Source organism: Stegodyphus dumicola, chromosome X1 (genome assembly GCF_044657685.1).
Source record: "Stegodyphus dumicola isolate Sdum_Otavi_A_Nest chromosome X1, ASM4465768v1".
Taxonomy (NCBI): Eukaryota; Metazoa; Arthropoda; class Arachnida; order Araneae; family Eresidae; genus Stegodyphus; species Stegodyphus dumicola.
The window spans coordinates 175,574,833-175,599,589 of NC_140780.1; the positions used below are offsets into that span (position 1 = coordinate 175,574,833).

At 32.2% G+C, this 24,757-nt stretch overlaps 1 protein-coding gene across 9 annotated transcripts in view; it reads left to right on the forward strand.

Moving 5' to 3' along the window:
- The window catches only part of LOC118199700 (CUGBP Elav-like family member 2), an 807,763-nt gene that overhangs the window by 295,978 nt on the left and 487,028 nt on the right, over positions 1-24,757 (forward strand). Inside the window, exon 1 of one of the 9 annotated variants that reach the window (XM_085807859.1) lies at positions 6,040-6,296. The exons of 7 other annotated variants lie outside the window; for them this stretch is intronic. In XM_085807859.1, the coding sequence (XP_085663985.1) occupies positions 6,285-6,296 (12 nt within the window). In that variant the 5' untranslated portion in view covers positions 6,040-6,284. Of the gene's footprint in view, positions 1-6,039; positions 6,297-21,813; positions 21,838-24,757 lie in introns of those variants that run through there. One more of the 9 variants, XM_085807862.1, reaches the window with a different exon arrangement.

Sequence of the window (24,757 nt, forward strand, 5' to 3'; positions counted from 1 at the left end):
AATTATTACTAGAAGGTAGTATGATGTGATTGATATTAAACAATCAGCGAATGCTAAAGAATCGTTTATCCAATTTTCAACGCCATCGATCCATGTTCAGCTACCAGCAACATTCGCTAGTTGCTTTTGAAAGCTGTTCTTATAGTAGAAAACTCGCAACAAACGTTACTTCTTATATTTCTGTGTGTGATTATCTGGTTGGCATTTCTACTAGATCAAGTTCTGCATATTTGAAATTGCGTGACAATTAAACGCAAGAAGAAAGAAAGTATTTTCTCCGAAAATTGATGAAAAATGCAACAAACTTAGAATATTACCCAATACAATTATAAAGAAGATAGAAAAGTGCGATTATTTGCGAAGTGATATGACATTTTGCAAACTAAATCAATAGTATGACAATATAGAAAAAAGTGGTTTGTTTTATAAAAAATAAAAATAAACTTTCTTTAATTTGTTTATTTTTAGGTATCTTCTCTGTTTGCAATGTTAGTAATTGCTAAAGAATCCATACAAAGAAATATAAATTTGAATTCTGGAGAGGTGCAATGTTTTCCTAGTTACACTTTTTATCATTATTTAAAAAAATCAAAATTAAAAATCACAAATATGATGATTACTCTAAAAGTTATAGGTAGAATTTAACAGAACTGGCCTGCAATGTATAACACATAGTAAAGTACACTCATGTCCATAAATTAAGGATAATTCGGAGTCACGCGAAATCGAACTCTAAAATAAATATATCACCTGTAAAATCAATACACACATCTTCAAGAATCATATGCAAATTTCAGGAAGTAACCAGATGACAACGATGGTACGTCACAATGACATGAGTGTAAGAGTCAAAGAAGAGATATCAGGAATACAGGCAAAGAAGTAAAATTGTTCGCAGGCACTTTATAAGCATTTCAGTGCAAAACCCGAATAGTTATGACACAAAGGACGCATTTGGATGATTTTTTTTTACGTGGCAGAATTATCGGCCGTCTGGAATGTGGGCGTACCCAACTGGAAGTATTAGACGAACTTGGAATTGCACAGAGTGTCATCTCCAGGCTTTGGCAACGATTCCAAGATGATGGTAATGTGAGTAGACGTTACAGCACAGGTCGTCCCAGAGTTACAACGCCGAATGAGGACCAGTATTTGGCAGTTACTGCCAAAAGAAACAGGCGGAGCACAGCCTCAGACCTGTCTCGTCAGCTCTCTTCAGCCACTGGTACGACAATTTCAAGGCAGACCGTGTACAGACGCTTAGGGCATATTGGTCTATGCTCGTAGACCTGTCAGATGCGTTCCACTTACTGCATCTCACTGTCGCCTGCGGTTAGACTGGAGTAGAGAGCATGCATTGTGGACACCGCAACAGTGGGCTTGTGTGATGTTTTCCGACGAGTCCAGGTATAGCTTGCAGTCTGATACTCGCCGAACGTTCATATGGAGAGCTCCAGGTACCCGTTACCACCAAGAAAACATCATTGAACGACACCATTACGGTGGTGCAGGAGTGCTCGTTTGGGGTGGAATTATTCTGGGTTCCAGAACTGACCTGCATGTTCAAATTGGAACTATGACAAGCCAAATCTATCGGGACGACATTCTGGAACAACACTTACGTTTGTTTCGGGACGCCATGGGCGCACAATTTGTGTTTATGGATGACAACGCCCGTCCTCACAGTACAAACATCGTAAGCGAATGCCTTCAATCGGAGGATATCACCCGTATGGACTGGCCAGCATTCTCACCGGACTTGAATCCAGTAGAGCACGTGTGGGACATGCTTGGCCGATGAGTTGCAGCCCGTCAACCTCCTTCTACATGTCTACCGGAACTTCGGAGAGAGTTGCTTTTTGAGTGGTGTAATATCCCCCAAGATCAGAGCGATACTTTGATACTCAGCATGCCTAGGCGTTGTACGGACTGTATTGCATTGTCTGGGAGACATACAATGTATTAACAATCATACCAACCATGTAATATTGGTTTTTTGTAAGTAGGTTTTTTTTTTGTAATTTGCTCCAGGGAGAAAAAATCGCTAATTTTTTTTTTAATAATATCAAACATATAGCATCTTTTTTTGCTCTTTACCTTTTGTTTAATAAATAAGCATTACAAATAAGTCAAATTTGTTTTGCTTCTAACTCTTCCTTTGCCTGATTTTGCGTTATCCTTAATTTATGGACATGAGTGTATAAAACAACATGAAAAGAAATTACCAGACAACTAGTAGAGACAACTAGGAGTTTTATAATTTATGTATATATAAAATGAACAAATCAAAAGTGTTAGTTTGGTATGGAAAAAATATCTTCAATATGGAAATATTTGCTGCTGAAGTTTGCCACGATGCGATCCCTGTGAAATCGAGTGTTGTCGTCCTGTAGCAGGAAATTATCACCTATTGCTCTGCATAAGGGCGCATGTAAGTACCATGGATGTCAATTCTATAGGCTTGAGCATTCATGGTTCCTCGTAGAAAGACATGGAGGTCTGTGTGTCCACCCAGAGATATAACATCTCAAACACAGACACTCTCTTCTCTGTATGCATTTCTGTCACGGATGTTTGGTGAATGATAACGGGTTTCAGGTTCTCTCCAAATCAAATAATTCCTACTATCGCTTTGGAGACTAAACCTGGACTCATCCGTAAAGAAAACAGCCCTCCATTGATCAGCTGTCCAGTGAACATTTTAACGTGTCCACTTTGAACGTTCCCTTCTATGACTGCAGCACTTGAGCGCCATGCAAATGGCTAGTCGCCTCGTGTACAGACCTCCATTGTGAAGCCTTCTACTCCCGTTTAACTTTGACACCGACCTTCCAGTGACTGCAGCAAGAGAGGCTCTGAGTCGGAGTTGAGGTTCTATTCTTTCATGTGCATAATGACATATATCGGTCATCAGCGCTCGTCGTAGCGATTAGCCGTCCTTAGCTGAACCTCCTGGATGCTGAATATGTGGTTAGAAATTGTTCCCAAAGTCCATGAACCACAGAAGGACTCAAATTTAGCCATCTGGCCACTTCTATCTGACTTTATCTTGCCTATAGTCCCCCAATAACTCTCCATCGCTCGTTTGGGCAAAAGATGCCTGGAGGTCATTGTTACAAATTGGGTATCCCAGATTTCTTAGCTTAATATCACAGCGAAATTTGCAGGCTTGCTCTGAAACATGCAATTTTAAGCTCATGGCAGATGACGTATTTCGATTGCACGCCACTAATTTGCATACTGAAGTTTTATTTAGCGATTCTTATTTGACAACATATTCAAATTGTATACGGATTGGCTTATTTTTTAATGAGTTGTCGCTATTTTTGTGATTTTTCCTTTCATTTTTGGAAACCATTGTATTATTATTATAAACATAGTTCTTTTTGTTATTGTTGCAGAAAGTAATATACCGAAGTAAATGTAAAGTGCTTCAGATTCAGACAGCTTTCAATCCAAATTATTCCACTCACACGTACGTCTCCATTTCTGCATAATATTATGCTATTTATTCCTGTAATATTAACAGGAATTTGCGCTAATTTGTTTGAAAATATCATCTTCAGTCTCTGAAAATTATTTTTTAAAAATATAAATCACTAATTTAAGCTTGTACCATCTGCAGTAATCTCGAAGTTTGAAAAGGTTTTAAACCTCTAGTTTAAACGTGTTTATTTAACTTGAGGGACTATCAGTATATCTGCGGAAGACAAAAGGAAAACAAAAAGAGGACGAATCGCTACTGATATGACAAACGAATAAGTGGAAAAGCGAAAATGGAGTCAATCATCGCTGTCATCGATTCTGCTCTTTGTTTAATAGTATCATTTCATTAAAGCGAAACAGGAAGTGCGTCTGTAATGTATACAAGGTAATATATTGCAAGGTTTGATGTTCGCAGTTCATGGCAGTACAGTTTAGATTGAAAGTGTATGACAGCAAAAGTGAAAAGATAAATAGTCAAAAGACATAATAGTGTAATGAAATAAATATAGTTATAACAATTTGAGGTGTCTTTTCTATGTAATTAACTACGTCTACCAACCACTCACTCTCAAACGTTACTTTAGTATGGTGGCGAGTTTTCACTCCTAATTTAAACCTGACCATGGAAACGACAGAGATGCAAAATGTAAAGTATCAACTTAACTTTATTTTCTCGCCACTTATAAGTTACCTTAAAATAATTCAAAGTTTAATTCACAACAGTTTAAGTAAGTACAACACCAGTAGTCCTAAACGAAGCTACAGGTTTTAAGTGTGTTGTACAAATGTATTCTAAAATCATGCATAACGCCTGACAATCACTTTTAGTCTAACATCGGTCATGTACGATACTTCCTCTCAATTTCAATTATGCTGCTTGCCCTAAAATCTGCATAAACCTCTGGAATGAATAAGTGCGTTACGAAACGGGGCATAAAGTAAAGACTCAAAAATAAAATATTAACTCTGAATTAAATGAAATGTCACACTCTAACATAAAATCAAAGTTGTAAGAACAATATTATTGCAAATTGGTCATCTTTATGTCCGAATAATTAAATTTCTTTTATCTATTCTTTGGTTCTAATAAATGCTCATTTGTTTCCAATTGTCACATTTCATACAAAAATAAAACTTCTTTAACATATTGAACTGAAAGAAAATAACGTTTGCGCAACTAAACATTTTATTTAGATATTAGGATTTTATTCTATATGTTTTTAATGCTTTATTTATTAGTAAATAAATTTTCATAGATAACAGATTCGTTCAAACAAATATGTGAAAACCAAGTGCGTAATTCTTGAATTAAAAGCAATGAATAAAAGTTCTAACAACGTATTTATTTATTCCAAAAGCGTCCGAAAAAGAACACAGAAATTAATAGTGAAGTAATTCTGCAAATAATATCATTTACTTCAGCTCTCTAAAATGAAACGACTTTTTTAAGAAAGCTAAATTTTTTAAAACATTCATTTAGCTCAAATTCAAATTTAACTATTGTATGAATATTTTTTTTGCTTGAAAGTTACATCACGTTTGTAAAGAAAAGAGAGTACCAGTTCTCAGTTTATGTTTGTGGAAAGCTTTAAAAATCGACTCTTGTTAGGGTTTTTCATTCATTATATTCATGCTTATTAATTTTGGTCTCATGGTTATATCTTTCCCATCCTTTTAAAAAAAATTCGTCGCGAAAAGTTCCTTCGATGAGATATTTTGTTTTAATATAATTTGCATTTTTTAAGTCTGGTAGTACATTTTGTTCAAAGTTAACATTTTTTTCTTTCTCTATATTGTTGTAGAATGATGTAGTCTTTATAAATGTAGATATTTAATAACACAGACATCAATAAAAGTGTTGGAATTTTTAATATAAATGAACTTTTAGATGTTTTGTAAGAAAAGCGTTGTTAAAATGCATCTGTTAATAGATTTTAATAAAAAGTTGTAATATATGAACATTGTTGTTCCTTCCTGTAGTATTTATCACAATCTTCTATTCGTTCGGCTCAATTCCAAGTTATACATGTGGGAACTTTTAAACTGCGGTATGAAAGCATGTTTCCGAAACTAAAATTTTTGTATCTAAATTTTTGTATCTAAATTTTTGTATCTCTTTTGTTTCCGAAACTAAATTGTATCTACTTTATTTATATGTATGTCTAACATATCTTTACGAGAATCTTGATAGCAGTAAATGAGAAAGATAAATATAATTTTATTTATTTACTGGTAATGAAAAATATATTCCTTACTCAATAATTGTTACTGAAATATTAGGAAAGAACTAAATAGTCAGGCATTTAAGCAAAAATTGGTGCTTGTTTAAAGCTTGCCCTGGATTTGAATCTGTACTTAAAAGCAACATCGCAAGCATTTCAAATTTCTGAAGATAGCAGTCAAGATATACAGTCTTATCATTGTCATATCCTCGGAATACCTTTGTTACTTAATGTGTACAAGAGATAAACATGTGGAAAATGATCGTGTTTATCGGTTGTGAAACAAGATACAAGTTAGTTTAAAAATGGAGGATCTATCTTACGCTGCTCTCTTGAATTTGCTTTTTTTGCGTCCCTTCCCGTAAAATTTGGTGGATTTAAATCATATAAATTAGAATTTTAGACTAGTGGCATACGTTTGTAAATTCTGATCGTTTTGAATTATTGCATGTAAGCTTCAGGAAGAGTAAATAGTACTTACGTAATATTTTCTTTTATATTTCATACTGTGAGAAAAGCATATTTTATGTATCATTACGATTTCAGTTTTATATATTGTATTTCACGTCCCGCTAGATGGTTTTATATGTAAGTATGTACATTTTTATTACATATTCAACCTATTGAATATTCGAATGTGCGTTTGATTGTCTTGAATTGGCATTAATTAATTAATTAAGATACAATAACACGCCGAACAAATACTAATTCAGAAGTCAAACAACAAAAATCAGCGTTATATTTTCAAAATTTTCACAGAGAATTTTGAAAATATAACGCTCATTTTTGTTGTTTGACTTCTGAATTAGTATTAATTAATTAATTAATGATTTTTTAATAAACTTTATGTCATTGTCATAATTACTGAAAAAATTCGGTTGTTATGAATATATTTATAATTGTTTGTTTCTGATGTTCCCTTAATTTTCGTTAGCTATCACACTGATTTTACTTATGCGTAAGTATGATTATTTAATTAATCGTGTATTATGTGAATAGACATTGTCAACCGTTGCCTTTCATCGCAAATTTATATTATGTACAGCAGGTTCGGTTGTGATTTTATTCTGAACAAACCTACTTTCAAGAAAATTTGATTTTCCTATACATTAAAATATGAAAACTTTCCAATATTAACCAGCAAGAAAACAGTTTGTGTTTCCATTGCTGACAAAATGCATTATTTTTAGAAGTAGTTTTCCGAAACTAACTCAAATGCATCTTATGTTCTGCTTGGGAATCTGGAAGAAATATTTTATTTACCTGTATAAAACTTGCTAGAAAGATAGAGAAAACATTTTCATACATTGTTAAAATTTATATATTTGAAGAAATTTTATATATATTGTATCTAAAATTCCAGAAAAACATCTTGAAAAAGAATACATTACATATAGAAAGTTATTAAAATAGTTTAGGAATACTTTTTCTCTAATGCATTACACAATCAGTAACAATACTGAATTGTTCGTATTTTTCTTAATCATCCTTAATTAATATTTGGATAAAAATAAAACCCATTCTTAACTGGAAAGAATAATTTCAAGAAAATTTCTTTACTTGGGGAAAATTTTAGTAACTAAATATTTTTCTAGTTTTCATTTATTTATTTTATGCTCGTATAAAGAAGATTTTAAATGATGAGTTGTTGCTTTTTAAACTTAGTTCACTAACTTCAGAAAAGCCTTTCAATTGAGTTCAGCCGACGATTTGAGCTCATGTGTATCATCTACATTTATACATACATATATATATATTTGCGTATATGGGCGTGTGTATGATATTTTTGATTGTTCGAAGAGAGTTGACTAGAGAAATTAACAATTATTTCTTCAGTCATGATCAGAGTGGAATGAAATTGGAAGGTAGATGAAATACTGATTGCGCAGTAGACTGGAACTTGGGAAAAAGCATGACTGGCTTGATAGTTACAAAATCATTTTATTTCTGGATGACGAATTTCGTAGCACATATCTCCTTGATGGGTACAACGCTAGGGATGCTACAGGCACCCCTATAATTTTATATAAAATGCAATCCATTTTTAAAACAAAGATGAAGATTAATTATGGGCTTGCGAAGCAGCAGCAAAGGAGAAAGTAATTGCGTATAAAATAGCTGAAGTATTTATAGGTTTAATTGCTTAGCTTCAGTTTTTAATGGTGATTAGGTAAAAACCTCATAGCATTGCATATGGAAATTACGAAGCAAATTGTGCAGTACGGATTTTTGAAAGGGGATGTATTTAAATTAAAATCAGAAATTGAAAGGTCTGTTGCCAATTAAGTTAGTTATTTGCTTCCATATTTTATACCTTATGTAAGATAAAAATACGCAAAAGTTATAATTTAAATTAGCAATAGCCACTTTATTCTTCATTTTATTTGGGGACTTACTCTCTTTATTCTAAAAATAGTAACAACATTTTTCGGACTGCGTCATTTCTAAATAAATCTTATCATATGACTTTTACATAATAATGATGACGTAGCTAATTCAGAACTTAAACCGAAACATTTCTATTAATAAGCTGCCGTACTGGATAAATGCACAAATTGCTTCTACCTATAGTCTTGCTAAGACGCATTTTGCTGCTTTTCTCACTATCTCAAGGAAATCAAAAATGTAATTGTTCTGGAACATTCACGGTTAGAGTGCCAAGTAAATTATGGTCACAAATTTCAGTTGAAATAAAAAATCATTTTATTTCTGAACTGCGCCCGGCTGCTATATGATATGCGCTGGCTGCTAAGTTAGCTTTTTATTGTGGATCAACATTTATAACATTCTACAAATCATTACACACAGAGACATACAGCTATATATATATATATCTTGAATTACTGCGTATTTTAAGTTATAAATACACACTCAGCTTGATTAAAAGCATCAGAATCAAAATGCATTTGAAAAGAACAACTGTTTAATATTATATTACTCCATATTTTGATATTTTAAAATTTTAATATAATATTAGCATTTTTTTAATCAGTAAAATCCATATATTATTAAAGTATCAAATACTATATAAAAATTATAATGGCTAAACTTTGACATATTTTTTTTATTTCACGTAAGTGATGCATACGTTATGCGTATGATTAATTGCTTCAATTGTGTTACAAATAAGGTAAGTAATTCTAATGAACTAAAAGAAGAATGTGGACCCAAGATTATAAAGAGAATGGCATCTTCAATCATGATGAGGTAACAACGACTTGATCCTTCTATATAGTCTGTTTCTTCTTCCGTTTTTTCAGATCATGCCAATATCGAGTGGTATAAAATCCCTCGGAGGAAGCTTAGAATTATATGTTTTATATGAATGTAGATGAATCTATGTATTACTGGGTCTTCATATATTATTAGTAATTTAAAATACATATCAGCTTTGATTCGTATCACATTGGTTTGTCCATTTAATATTCAACATTCATTTGTCCATTCAGACTTTTCAAATATTTGAACTTAAAAATATTCAGATAGGTTAGGACTAAGTCTGTGCATGCTGCATGCTGCCATAGATATAGCGCAATTTTGGATAACCCCTAAATCTGTTAACTATGTTTAGCGAATTGAATCATTTTGTAGAAAATTGCCGAATTGGGTTATTCTTGTAAGAAGCAGAGCGATAATGTTTCTATAGTGTATCAGTAGTTGGGATTTCGTTATTTCCTTTCGACCATTTTCGGAAAGAAAGAACGATGTTATAATCATTAACCACTCACTTTTAATCATTGATACGTCTGATTGTCATCTCGGTCTATTGACCACATTAGGAAGGCAACTCGATCTAAAAGAAGATTTTCTGAAGCATGAGCCTTGTTTTATCTCTTCTTTTATAGTTACTGCAAAAGTAAGAAGTTAGTCAACTGAAATGCCCCACCAGTTTTTAAGTTAAGAACAAAAGAATAAACTAAATGCTTATCCTTAAACTGGCATCAATGGTAGCCTTAAAACCTATCACCTTAAATTATGAATATGATTCATTTTTAATACCATTTATTGTATAATTCTGGATAACTTATCCAATTGGAATAAATTTTAAATTTATTAGTTTTATAACTAAAATAGTTTAATTCAGAGTGTTCATTTAAAAGGAGATCTTGTATCTAAAAATGCATAGTTCTAGCCATATTTTGTAAGCAATGTTTCTCATTTATACATCGTTATTCCTCCATTTCTATGTTTTTTTTTTCGAGTTGCGTCTCATAAATATGAGCATTTTTCTCACATATGTTCATTACCATTTCTACAATGATTTCTGTTTTAAACTGAATGCTGAGTACTTAATGAACTATTTTGCTTGATTATAAATAACCTTACCAGTTTTTTAAAGTTATAATGAATAAATTCATAAAGTTCTTTCATCATAAATTAAAATGTTTAGAAACGGATGATTTTCCGTTTGCATGTTTACATCCCTTCAAAATTAGAATATACCTTTTGAGAATGCTTAAGTGTTCTAAATTATAGCATTCGGTTCACATGTTATGTTATAAGATATTTCTTTCGCCTTCTTAGCATGCCTTTTTGGTGTAGTGGTCAGCACGCTCAACGCGTTTTCAAGAGGTCCGTGGTTCGAGTCCCGGCGAGACCACTGCTCATTTTTCACGTCTCCCAGCATCGAAATTTTAGGAAGTCCTCCACGAAGGCATTCCTCCTCTTAGGCAGATAGCCCTAGTGTGCTTTGCCTTAATTAAATATACCAATACCCAGCATCGAAATAACCTAATATCTCTACAATGTTATATAAAATGCGCCCTCTCAAGGATGTCAGTTACCTTTATTCGAGGCCTTGTCATTCGAGAGGCGTAGACAAATCGGACAAAAATGACTGAGGTTTCCTTAAAATCTATATGAATCCAAAATGCAGAGTGCAAATTTTCCGTGCTGTGTTATTTCCCTTAACAAAATTATGAAAGAAAATTCCTTTCCGTTATGTGTTTCTTTGAATTATGAAGAAATTTGTTTTCTATTCTGTTTTCTAATAGTCTGTTAAGACGCAAAGCTTTAGGAGTCACATAAATTATTATATTATGTTCGATATATATCAACTAATGCATTTTTGATTAAACTTTCTCAATAATAAATTTATTTTCAAAACGTATTTACAGCTGGAATTTCATGGCTGCAGTCTTAGTCGAAATTTCGTATTAGACTATTTATTTAATAAGCCTAATGTTACGTTTAAACTCTCCCATTCTGTCTACTTCAAGCTATTTATTATCTTGAAAATGAATTCAATTCTATGTATTGATCTATGTTCCCGTAGTATGAAATAATACGATAAAACAGGAAAACCTGAGGACATACTTATTTTTAGGTTGTTGGTGAAACATGTTTGGAGGCCTTGCAAAGAAGTGGTAATGGCACATTTTAATTAGTATTAGGTTAAAGGTTACTTTATTCTTGGTCTGAGAAAGTCTCTGAAAAGTATCAGAGGTTTTACTTGAAGATTTTGATTTCTACTAGAGTCAGAAAATTCTTCCTTGGATGTCCCATTTATTTATACGAATTTTTCCGTTTACTTTCATTTGCTTCGGACAGCAAATGCTCTTACCCCACGTTAGGATGAAGTCTAGTACAGTTCTTAAGGATATTTCCTGTGCTCTGTTGAAGTAATTTTATTGCATGTGTTCGTTTCCATCAGAAACACTTTGCTTGAATGAAAGGATTTAGCAAATATGTGTTCCTACTTTCAAATCTTTTACAGAAAGTCCTTCTAGAATAGTTGTACTTGCGATGTGATAAATTATTGCTTAATAACTTTCAAAATAACATCCAATATAACATTCACTCTTGCTGTAATGCTTCTGGCATTCTTATAAACAATCTGACAATGCCCCTTTTGACGTCTGTCATAGAGTGGCTGTCACATCATAATGATAGTTGAATTGTCTGAAAACGTTGACCCCGTAGAACTATGCGATAAGCGACAACAACGGTGTCACATGGTAAGAAATATGGCAAATAAAGTAATGTCTCCGGAGATCAAATTCTGGTCAAAGAAACAGAAGCTTATTTGCTGAAACACCTTTTGTTCAAAATGCGATATTACGTAGGATTAACAAAACGTGCTTTAGCTGAGTTTGCAATACAGCACGAACTGCCCTAGAAAATATCACTTCATACATTTCTTCTATAAAATTTAACGTTCTCAAACAACTAAATTCCAGTATTGTTAGTGTCACGCACATGACACAACATTTCCACGAACACTTTGAATAGAAGTATATATTTGACTGTATGTATACATACACTCTTTCGCAAAAAAAATAGAAGAACGGAGAAGGACTTTGGTACGCAAAAACATCTTGATCGAACATGCAAATGATCAAACTTTCAAGACAATTGAACAGGAATTGCGATCATATCGCGCATTTCTACTGTGCAATTCGCAAAGTATAAACCAGAGGCTGAATTTTTTTTTTTTTTTTTTTTTTTTTTGTTGCTGCCATTGTAATTCCGTTAAAGAAGCAACTATAGATGCCATTACGAGGATATCGAAGACTTTGCAGACAACTAAACGATTTCGAACGTGGTCGCCTTATAGAGTTGCGTGAAGCTGGGTGGACATACCGAGCAATAGGCCGCCACCTGCAGCGTACAGACACTACTGTGCAAAGAATTTGGTAGTAATGGTTGCTACAAGAAAATTGTCGACGAAATGAAGGCTCTGGAAGACCAAGGATCACAAATGTGAGGCAAGATAGGATGATTGTTCTCCTGGCCCGAACCACCCCAACGGTATCTTTGTCGACTATTCAAGCAGTGCTACGTAATTTGGAATGATCTTGAAAACAGAGAAGGAGAATTAAAGGGTTATCGTTAATTTAAATCATAATTTTGATTTACATATTTTTATCTTACACACACACACACACACATATATATATATATATATACATATATATATATACGGCACATCATAAGGATTAAGAATTGCATAGGAACCCATGCCAGGAAATGTCAGCGGTAAGTGGTAGCAGAGGTAGGAGATGGAAAAAGAAACGAGGGATTAATTGGAAACATTTATTGAGCATGAATAAAAATGGTGTACGACAGCTTGAACGTTACAAAAGATGCTCAAAGTTTGCACCATCAGACGCCAAACATGTCTGACACCGACGGGAACACACACTGAGAGTTTCTTTGATTGTAGCAGCTGCGCAAGCGAGTCTTAGCATGAGATACATTTTAGGCACAATAGGAACGTGATACACGACACTTTTGATGGCTTCCTACAAAAAGAAATCAAGGCTCGTTAAATCCGGTAAGCGTGGGAGCCAGCGAACTGGTCCACCACGCCCAATCCATCAATGTGGGAATGATCTGTTCAAATGGCTACGAACATCCAGTCCAAAATATGTCCACTTTTTAATGACCCATAGCCGCACACAAATTTGGATGCAGACGTGCAAGCAAACTGTGATATGGTTGATGTCTGTCGGAGAAGCGTTCTCGATAAATGCGTGCAGCGGTTCTTCCATTATCCTCAGCTATTCCATGCGCTTAAGTGCACGTCTACAAGCTCCCGGTTCGTATAGACTTCCATGCTTTTCGTATGGTACCTACCGCTCGAATGAGGCAATCCTCACTTTCCACTTAGCATTCTTCTGTGCAGCACCGCCTGGCGGCGTACAATGACGTTTCTGAGCATGGGTTCTTATGCAATTCTCAATCCTTATGATATGCAATACCTCCCCCTTTAGTTTGTCGCAACATTTACGGGACACCCTGTATCTATATATATACATTTACGCATATTATGCTCAGCTTTTATCTTTTTTTTTTTTTTCCTATAACTCTTTTTTTTTTCTTTTGGACATACCAAACCTCGTTACTAACTTACTGCCTCTTTCTTGAATTTCGTTTTTTCCCCAAGACTTCGTGTCGCAGATGATGATTTTCGGAGAACACTGTGTGTTATCATTACTATAAGTATGCTACCTGTTAAAATCTCCAATAATTTTACAATTGAGGTTACAGATGCACCACCAATAATTCGAACTTCCTTCGAATTCAGTAAGTCCCTTATTTTCCTTCACTGTGAACTATGTTTAAAAACATAACTAAAATATTCAGTTTTACACAGCCTTGAGAATGTACATAAAATAATCCTACAAAGGTTATGATTATAACTTTGAATTACTAAGTAATCCAAAGAAACAAAATTAACTTTTTTAAGCATAGTATTCCCATTATTTTGTGCAAAACATTTTTGTCAATGAGTGCCTTGAAAAAAAAAACAAATTTAATTACTGCAGTGGTATTTCACTAAATTCAGCGTTACAAAATAAAATATGGCAAACATATAAAAATATAAGAATGCTAAAATGTCTAGTACAATAATGATCTTTGATTGCAAATAAATAAATAAATACCCAGTTGAAAATATTTGGACATAACAAAAGTATAATTGAAAAAAATTTCTTATTTGTAATAACAGAATGCATCTTTTCAATAAACGCTTGAAATTCCTCTTGCTTTCAAAACAGTATCGCTTCTTTTTAACATGAATTCAGCGGTCTTAATATTTTATCTTCTTAATGAATTGCTTCACATTTCTTTTTCGAAGCCCTAAATGAATAACTGATATTTAATTGATTTTTAGGTCTTTCAATAGGATTCAAGTCAATATTTTGACTAGACCATCATAAAAGTTGTACTTTTCTGCAGGTTGGATACTTTTTCGCATGTTTCAGCTAATAGCATAGGTTTTTAATTGGTAGAGAAAATAATAATTTTTAGGCATATTCTTTTCTGCATAAGATATCATTTGTTTCGCAGTATGTTCCTGTACATAAATCTGTCCGTAGTACCGATTATACGAAATGTCCAACGCCCTTTGCTGAAAAACATCTCCGTAGCATTAAATTGCTGCCTCTCATTACTGTGGAAACAAAATAATGGGGATTACATTTTTTATAGTTTTTTTCAACAACGTACATACTTAATATCATTTTATGAAAGCAAATACACGTTGGTTGCTAAGAAAAGCCGCAGAGCATTCTCTCTTGGTCCACTTTATGTGCTGCTTAGCAAAGGTAATCAGGCTTTTTTCTCTCCTCATTTCGAGAAACGAAAAGTTTTTATTGGACGGCGTCCAAGCAGATTTGCTTCTTCAAACGACGTTTGACAAGTTAAAGTGCTTAAATTTAAACCTTTGTTTTCATTCAGTTCATTAGCAGTTTTCTTTGCTGTTGGGCGAGAAATGACAATATATCAAATTTTCATTATTCTCTGCTCCCGATTTGAAGTTTTTCATAGTTTTCTCAACTTAGTTTATTATAAATCTTTCCTGTTGTTTCACAATAACTCTAAATACTTACAGTTTTTAGGCACTCAATAAAATCACAAGCTACTTAATTAGATATGTGCTTGTCGTAAAAACCTTATAATACTTTATTATAGATTTTGGAGATCAACATAATGCTTTCCGCATTTCTCATGACATCAAAAAATGTGTAATATTTATGTTAAAATACTATCAAGACTATTTTTATACATATTTTCCTTTTTCGAAAAAACAATCTAAACTATATTTATATAATAATATTGTTAACGAAAAATATTAAAATATCAATTAAAATTGGTTCTAATAGTAATTTACGAATTAAGAATATATGTTTTATGGAATTCTTTTACCCTATTTCATTTTTAAATATATTTGTAGCTATTAGGTTTAGAAAATTTATTTGAATTCTGCCACCGTAAACGTCAAAACAAATATCATGGTATTTGTTTTAATATTTTTATGAATTGTGCTTTGAGCCCTCGCCTGGAGGCCACACCTGAAAGTGACCAGTATTACATAGAACGTAAGCAAATATAAACATCGTACATAAGGTCATTAAGACGACCACTTCCGCAACTGAATCAAAGCATCTGGAATCATAAGAAGTCATCTTAGAGAGTATTCACTATACATGCAGACAGCCAACCTTCTCGTGGCCATCACGTCTCTTAAGATGACCAATTTTAAAGAAGACCAGTCTTACTGAGCCATAAGCACTAGCACTGAATATTACCTATCTAGGACAACCACTTCCAAAAGACCTAAATCGCTGATAAATTTTGATTTTCTGTGAAAGTGGTCTCGTTAAAGAGATGATGTTCAATTCCAGAGTTTATTTTGGCTCTCAGAAATGTTGATCTATGCGTATATAAATAAGTGTATGTATATTCAGCGAACCAGCTCGGGCAACCACCTTCCTAAGACGGCCGCCTCTAAAAGAGATCACTGTTTTTGCGAACATAACTATATTATGGTATTGACCATCCTATCTATAAAGCGACCACGCGCAAAGAAAATTATGGATCTGTTACCTTAGAGAGAGATTTTGTATTGTCGAGGCACCCCCACTAAGACGACCACCTCTAAAACATAAAAATATTTCTGAGAACATAAGTATACATTTGTTCTGAACATCATCTCTCTAAGATGACTACCACCCTCTGTGTCTGGTTGACTTAGAGAGACCTCATTGTATGTGAATGTTTATATATGCAACTATCGATTATTGTTATTTTTTTATAAAAGTTTATAAAAAGCAAGGAAAGGAGCGTATATACTGAACCGTCTCTAAGATGACCACCTACGTTTCTAGGTTATTCCGATGGTCTTAAAGTGGTGAAATTTAATGCGCATATTTATTTATGTTTTTAGAAATACTGGTCATGCTCCGGAAGTGGCCGAAACGAGAGGGTTCACAATGTGTTTTATCAGTTAAGGGTCACAAACGTTCTTATTCGTTACAAAACTAAAATAACCTTAATCTCGACATTAGTAAACAAATAAATAAAATAAAAATAAATAAATAATAATTAGTAGACAACATGAATATCAGTGAATTTTTTTTACTGATACCAGTATTAATTTCCGTTAGCTTTCATTGTTTAAAATGGTCTACCGATGGCATTTAAAAAATTCGTATAAGCCCATATAAACCAATAGAAGGTATAGTGACATCCGTGTCGATTGAACTGGTATCAATATAATCCTATTGATACCAGTAAATAAACCAGTACGTGTCAATATAAACTAATACAGGGTGGGACAAATAAAAGTGCCCCGAAGAACAGAGTTACTCTGTTTTCCGGGCCACTTTTATTTGCCCCACCCTATACAAACCAGTGGAAAGTTCTGACATTGATTTTTTTTATATAGGTATTAGTTCATACTAGTAAAAAAACCCACAGAGTTAAACAGAAAACAGTAAACGTCAGTGGGAACCAGAAGAATTCTGTGGGTACCAGTAGAAAGTTTTATTGGTTTATATGAAGCATTTTGGTACAGTAAAACCAGTAGAGACCAATTGAAACCCATAGAATTCTATAGGTACCCATAAAAAAGTTTTACTTGTTTCTACGTGGCATTGTTAGCAGGGTATACCTTTGGTATTCGTCTGCGGTTAGCATAAGTTTAGCATTGGGTGATTAATACTTTTTCTCTTCTTATTTCTGTTCATCCTATCGTTTCGCTTTGATGCTGTTATTTCCGTGCGCAGGACCTTTTTCACTTTCATCAAGTAGACTCGATATTCCTACTTTTGATTACCTGACATATCACGAAAACCTGATTCTTATTGGAAACTACTATGATTATTGTTGATACTATTATCATTATTATTACTATATATTTTTTTCAAAATATATTATCCGTATTGCTACCAATTGAGGCACAGTTCTAGGAACATAAAACACAGTAATCCTTTTTAACAATCTACGTGTGTCTACATTTTAACAATTTACTAAGTTACATATGGTTTTTATGTTAGATTCTACCTATATTTTTAGCAGTTCAACTGTATGTTCTTTTATCTATTTCTTCTCCTTCTATAATTAAAAGTATGTCTGAAGGAAAGAGAGAAAAATGATTTTATACGATTAAACAGAAAACTTAAGTTTTTAAAGAGGTTAGACAGAGATAACTTAACAAAACAAACAACAGTAACTAACGTTTTTTGCAACGTAATTAGCTCAACATTACAGAGCATATATGCAAAGATCTGGCTATCAAATGAAAATAAAGCACTCAACTTCCCTATTCGAGAGCACGTGCTACCAACTGGTAGTTACTCTTTAACGATAAAACTTAGATAATTTTGCTTTATCTAATTTCATACATATTAGATAAGCATCGAGTGAGTAGTACTTTTATTGTCTATTTCATCATACTTCTTTTCTGTTGATCAGTTTTTGTGTAATGATCTATATGTATCGTAACGGAATTACATGAATCTAATTTTTAACGAAATAATTTTACTATTATGGATCAGTTATATACAGTAAACTTTTGCACTGATTTTCTATTATTATGTCTATCTTTCATTACGCCAAGCTTTTAACAAAATATTATTTTTGGTCCTTCCATACCATTCGACATTCTCAGTTTTCTGACTATTATGCAGTCCAGTTTAAATAGGATAATCGGGGCATCAATAGCCATTTAAATGTGCTCCTTTTAATTTCTACTGCTAACTGTAATTTTGTGAGTTTCTAGAAATCAAACATTCATTCGAAAATTAGTTTAATAAAACATTTCTCCCTTCTGAATATGTCTCTGAATATTCCTGCAAAGAGTTCATACACCTGCATAATCTTGTAATCCCAATGTTTTATTTAAATTAAGTGAACTGTTAATTTTATTAAAACATTAAATCAAGCTGTTTAGTTGAAATACTAAATCTTTCTTAAAATACGCCTTCATTTAATATTTAAAAAGTATACATTTTAAGTATTAGTAATAGATAAAAGACAACTTTTAAATGAACATAACCTTTAGTAGCATTCACAGATACTTTCAAAAAAATTACTTAAAATATTCGCATCTTCCACAGGAAATGTATTATTTATCAAAAATGTTATTGAATTATGCTGATATAATTTCTCAGTAAATCATGTTTGCCTGCAGACAATGGAAGCTGCTTTTGTTCTGTGATTAATTTTGATTTAGTTCGCTTGATTATCTTGTTTATCTTTATAAAGAAAGTGCTTTAAATACTTTCATCATATAGTAGCCTTTGCGTTAAATGAACAATATGCAAAAAAGTTTCATTGTTAGTGGGAGATAGTGAATGTAAATACCATTCACTCTAGACATTTAATTTGAAACAATTACTTTATCTATATTGCCCTTAATCCAAGAAATCACGAAAAAATTTCATTTCTCATGATATTTAAAGCTTAAATTGGAGATTTGCTTAGATATTTAATTATTTTGCTTTCCTCCATTTCATCATTTTCATTCTATTGTTATTTTATGAACTGGTTAACTGTGATATTTTGGAATTTAATCGGCTGAAAATTGAATAATGATAAAGTCCTGAATTGTGGCGTTTAACAGTAGCCACAGAGATCTGGGCCTTATAATTTTGCGCAAGTTTTGTATGAAACATACATACATTTTAGATATTAGTAAAATACTTAACAAATATTTTACTGAACTGAACTTAAGGAAAGAAGGAACGAAAGCTACATAGAATAGTATTGTAATTTAGCACTTGGAATGTTTTACAACTTCTGGCACCTTTAAAATTCATGCAGAATTTAACTAATAACAAAATCTAATTGTATACCTCCCTTAATATGTGTAACGTTCATATCTTATCCATGGAATGAATATGACATTTAATTGCAGTTTCTATGCATAAAGAATCTGAAACTTATACTTCAACTTTATATGTCTAAGCCCTAGAGAGGAACTTTTGTTAAGTGATAAACAAAAAGATCTTAATTTACAAAAGCTTTTGCAACTCTCTCACTTGCATATCGAATGTATCGTTTTTTGAAAATTTTGCTGAAACATTCCGGGCATATTTGGAATGCTCTTTCGTTATATGAAATTCTGCAGCGACAACCGCTGACGATGCAGTTGAAATTATTTGAAATTCCATAATCAACTGATTAAGCAAATGGAGTAAACGAAAACAGTATATTAATATTGTGGGCTATGATAACGCTGTTACGGATATATCTAGTTGAAAAATCTATTTGAAAGATTATAGTAAACTACGAGATGATATACATAATGTAACTTAGCTTTAGAAAATTACTAATCTGAAAATTTTGTTGCATTAAGTAACGAATTATTTTATGTTTAAGATATTTTTATTACACTTGGAATGCGTTTCAATATTATGAATTCTCTACTCCTTACGCGGTTACACTTAGTGGTATTGGTTTCTAGGACTGGTATATCATTTACTGAAAATGTGTTAAAAGAATTTGGCCGTTGGTTAACATATTATGAAACTAGAATATTCAGAAAAATAACCTGAAATATTAATCTCTCTACCTAGCAGTTTAGATTTTAACATTTCATTTAACAATAATAGAACTATATAATCGTTTTGTGATTTCCATTGAATTCTGTTTCTATTTGATTTTAACATTTAGGTTTATGTTTTAAAGACATACAAACACATGCCTTTACACATAAACTAATTTATAAAACCTACAGCATTCTTTTTATTACTGGTAAGTCGTATAATATATATATATATATATATGTATAATTAAATGAAAAAAGTTAACTTTTACATTAGTACTTAACCACATGACTGGAGCCTCCGAGTAAGCCTCCGATACACTAATGAATGAAATAAGCGAATGAGTGAAATTTGCTGCTGTTTGAATTACATAGAAATGAGAAAGGGATAATTGAAAAGTAGAGAAGTAGAAAATAAGTATAACTTTAAGGTTTTATATACATTTTAAAACTTGGCAATAAGATTAAAAGAAATTAAATAATAAATAAATAATATTAAAGAAAGATTAAGCAAAGTTAGATAAATTTTTTATTGATTTATTTTACAACATAAATAAAACACTACACAACAATGAGCAGAAAAGTTAAGAAAATAAATCAACTCATGAAATTATCAGAAATTTCATAGTACACAATGTTTCATATAAAAGCATTGTTAAATATTCTTAAACATTGTTAAACATTTATCAGCTGATCGCGTACACGACACATATTTGTTTTTCTCTTATTTACAGTCAGCTAAATAAGGCATAAATCTTGTAAGAAAGAGTTGCGTATTATTCGTCTCCCTCCCCAACGAGAAAAATATTGCAGAAAATTGAGTTTATTTAAAAGCAGACAGTTTTTCAGCTTTCTAGTGTTAGTTCTTCCCCCTCCATATTTCAAGTAAAATCAGATTGCTTTACTTATTAAATTACTTCTCAGAACTTTTGAGTTTGTCCATTTTTGTTTCTTTATTTAAGAATTCTCATAATTTAATTCATTGAAATCTTTTTAATTTTCACTCGGTATTACCTTTTAACTCACTTTCACTCGGTGTTTAATTTTCACTCAGTTAGTAGTGTTATTTAATTTTGACCATTCTTTGACGTTTATACTTTTCATTAAATCACTGCCTAAAAGTTCTCTAAATAATTTGTAATTACACCATAACTGTGTTTAAAATCCGTAGAGTAAACCAGGGGGTCAGATTTTCAAAATTTTCATTCTAAAGGAACATTAATACTTTTACCGCCTAATTTATATCAGTCTGTAAATTTAAAGCGTTGTTGTTTACATTTTATATTTTTGTGTAAACATGTCTAGATAACCTAAACAAATTTTATTTCCCACATATTTAAGTAACAGAACTAAATTCCATCTTCTTAAAAATGCGTTTTATATTTCCAGTAAAGCACATTTCCCTGGAAGTGCTTAGAATTTTATCATCCGAAACAGCGTGAAGATATCCGAAGTGACATGAAACCACTAGCATTTTCCCCGAGACTCAAACAACTAATTTTTAATTTAAAACAGCTTGTAAATGACCCTTTCATACCGCAAAAGAACGCGCTTATTTTTATTTTATATATCTACCGCCTTCATACGTCATTAACCTCAGCATTAAGATATCCCTAACTGTTTTTAAGCCATATTCGTTGGTACTTAAGCAAAACCGCGTCTTAGCTACTTACTCAGCTCCGCTTTTGGCATAACGCCATCTTTGGAACGGTATTCCCAGCTGCATGTCTACGCAAAGTTTAGGCAACTGGATTGAGACACAAATAGCTTCTTTAGCACCTTGTGGTTTACTTTCTTTGAGCGACTCCGATGCGGAGAGACATTTGAAACCTTGAGCTTCACGTTATATGCTTGGTGAGTGTGTGTTTCGCAATTGTGCAGAATGTTCTTCCTTAGCTTCGATGTTTTATGTGCCGTTTTTGAAACGGTAGATAAAGCGTAGAATTCGGGAGGTTTTATTAATGCTATTGCCAACTGCCAAATCTTTTAAATGAAAACGAACTTATACTCCCTCCCTAATAAATGTTCTGTAGTAAGTGTAATGTCTTTTTTAAAGATAAATTCCAGACGCTACAGTAAAACTAAATGGAATGAAAAAATATCAACATGCAGTGAGTAAGAGAAAATGGATAAGAACAGCTTTCAAAGTTTAATATTTCTTCCTTTTCGAGATAAGAGAAATCTCACAGGAACTGAAACACTTACGTATCTGTTCTTTTTCTTTTACAGCCATCAGTACAGTGTCGGTTCCATATGCATTGTGACATTTTTAAAGTTAACTCATGTATTTATAGAACGATTTCATCGAGACCACCTGCATTATTTGTTCGTATACGCATTCATTGTCCATATCAGAGCTATAAAAAAGTGTCCTGATGTTATTAATGATCTAAATATTTCTGATATCTAAATATTTGATACTTATATGTATATATCTAGTAAACATTATCTGCATTTAAAATTAAGTTTAACGAAATATACTGTAATAAAGAGTTGTAAGGATTAATATCTTCACTAAAAGCGCTAAAGCTTTATCTAATAAAGACTTAAACTAGTTTCTTTTGACTGCCAAATAATCTTCGTTCAGTATTTTCTTTAACACATGCCTGTTTCCGAGTTGTTGTAAAATGCCAGCCATAAAATCATATTTCAAATATTTTTAAATAATATATGATATTGAAATCATAAATATATCTTTAAAAAATTAATTATTTTTCAAATTTAAATAAAATAAGCTTATACTGGAAGACATGGGCTTTTACCTAAAGGAATATTTCGAAGGTCCTCATACATGCTGTTTAACGTTTTTTTTTTTTTTTTTTTTTTTTTGTAAAAGTAAATATTTTATTGATTTTTCATATTAGTATTCTTAATGCAATTGTTTACGCAAATTAATATTCAGGTTATTAGAAAAACTGCATAATTATAGTTGGATTTGGCTTGTTCTTTACGGTCACGGGAGTACAGTCATTTTGACACGAACGCAATTTATACAGAGATTTATTGTGTCACAAATGAAATATTTGTTCACATTTTGGATATGACCTTTCTTTTTATTCTTTCCCGAAATGCATGATTATTTTAACTGTTTTAATTTCGTATGTTTCCACATATTTTTTCTGTACCCAAATACTGTTTATATATTGCAGTTGCTTCTTTTTTCTCAGAGAAGATTCTTATTACTTTTACTACGTTACGCATTTTTAATCTTACTCACATTGCCTGTACGTTTTATATTACTTATTTGATACTGATCATATTTGTTTTTAAGCATTTATAATTCTCATTTAATGTCATTAATATAGTATTGCCTTACTTATTTTGGATTTTCATAACTCTTAAGATGAAAGGTCAAAATATTCTGATAAACCTGTTGACCACGGATATCTTTTTAAGACCCCGTACTGCTCGAGGTCCGTTAACCTTTCTTCCGGTCCAAAGGTATTATTAAAGAGGATGCCCAAAGTTTTACTGGAATGCAGTTAAAACTGAGTAATCACTTTATTTCATTCCAAAAAAAAAATACTCCTTAACTTGCATACGTGTGATTTTTCTCTTCCTTTATCACTGAAACAAAACTTGATATTGTTAACATTTTTACAACAACGTTACTTATGTGTTAAGAGAAATCAGAGTTCGGACAAAGACGGGGCCAAATTAGCTGTGAAACTGTAAAAATACGTTAAAAAATGAATTATGATACTTAACTTTCAGTTTTGAAATGTTTCCAGATGTATTGTTTAAAAAGAAACAAATTTGAATCAATAAAATGAGTGCTATGTTCTTGGGACTTGAGCTAATCGCGTGCTTTTCATTAATCTATTAAACAGATAAAAATTTATTTATTATTAATGATTTAATATATAAAATGGGAAAAATTGTTATCCCACATTTTATATAATTTTGATCTCATTATTCTTGATTTAATTTTATCAAAAGCTCAAACTTACCTAAGGCATGGAATCAATATAATAGCTTGAACCAAATAGCCATTTTAAGCAAATCAGTTTTAAAATTGTATGTATGTCTTCAAAACTTCGCACCGTGCATTAAAGTTGCTCGCTAAACAGAAGGATTAACCTAATACGGAAAGCCAGCGAATGAGTAGAGGCTGCATGTCATGGAGGTAAGAATTTAAACCCACCTCCATGTTGCATGGATGTTTTCGTAGTTTTCCCTGCGTGAAACCTACATAGGAACTTGCTTTCCATGGAAAATCTTACACGAAGGCATTCATGTCCTCCGTAAAACAGTCACCGTTTCCTTTGCTATGCTGAATTGAACAAACAAATATAATAAAAAAAACTTTACGGAAAATGAAGGAAAATATTATTAAGAAATATGAAAATTTAGATTTGAAGATGAATATATTACAAGGTATTTCTCCTGCCTCCTTAGCATGCTTTTGCGGTGTAATGGTCGGCACACTCGGCGCGCATTCGTGAGATTTGAGTCCCGGCGAGGCCATTGCTAATATTTCACGTCTCTGCATCAAAAATTCTAATGCCTCTACAGTATTAACTGAAAATGAAGAGAAGTTCAAACCAGAGGTTAATAAATCAAATTGTCAAAAATCAGTTGACACTTGATAAAAGAACTAATTTTTCAGAAAATATTTTTCCAAAGTAGAAATGACAGATATTTTCATCTTACAGCTAAAATAATGATATAAAATTATGCGAGATAGTTTCCGATTTAAAGTCTGGTGAAAAATTAATGTAATTGAATTTTAAGGATTAGGTTTGGCTGAGTCTGGCAAATCGCACGAGGGTTC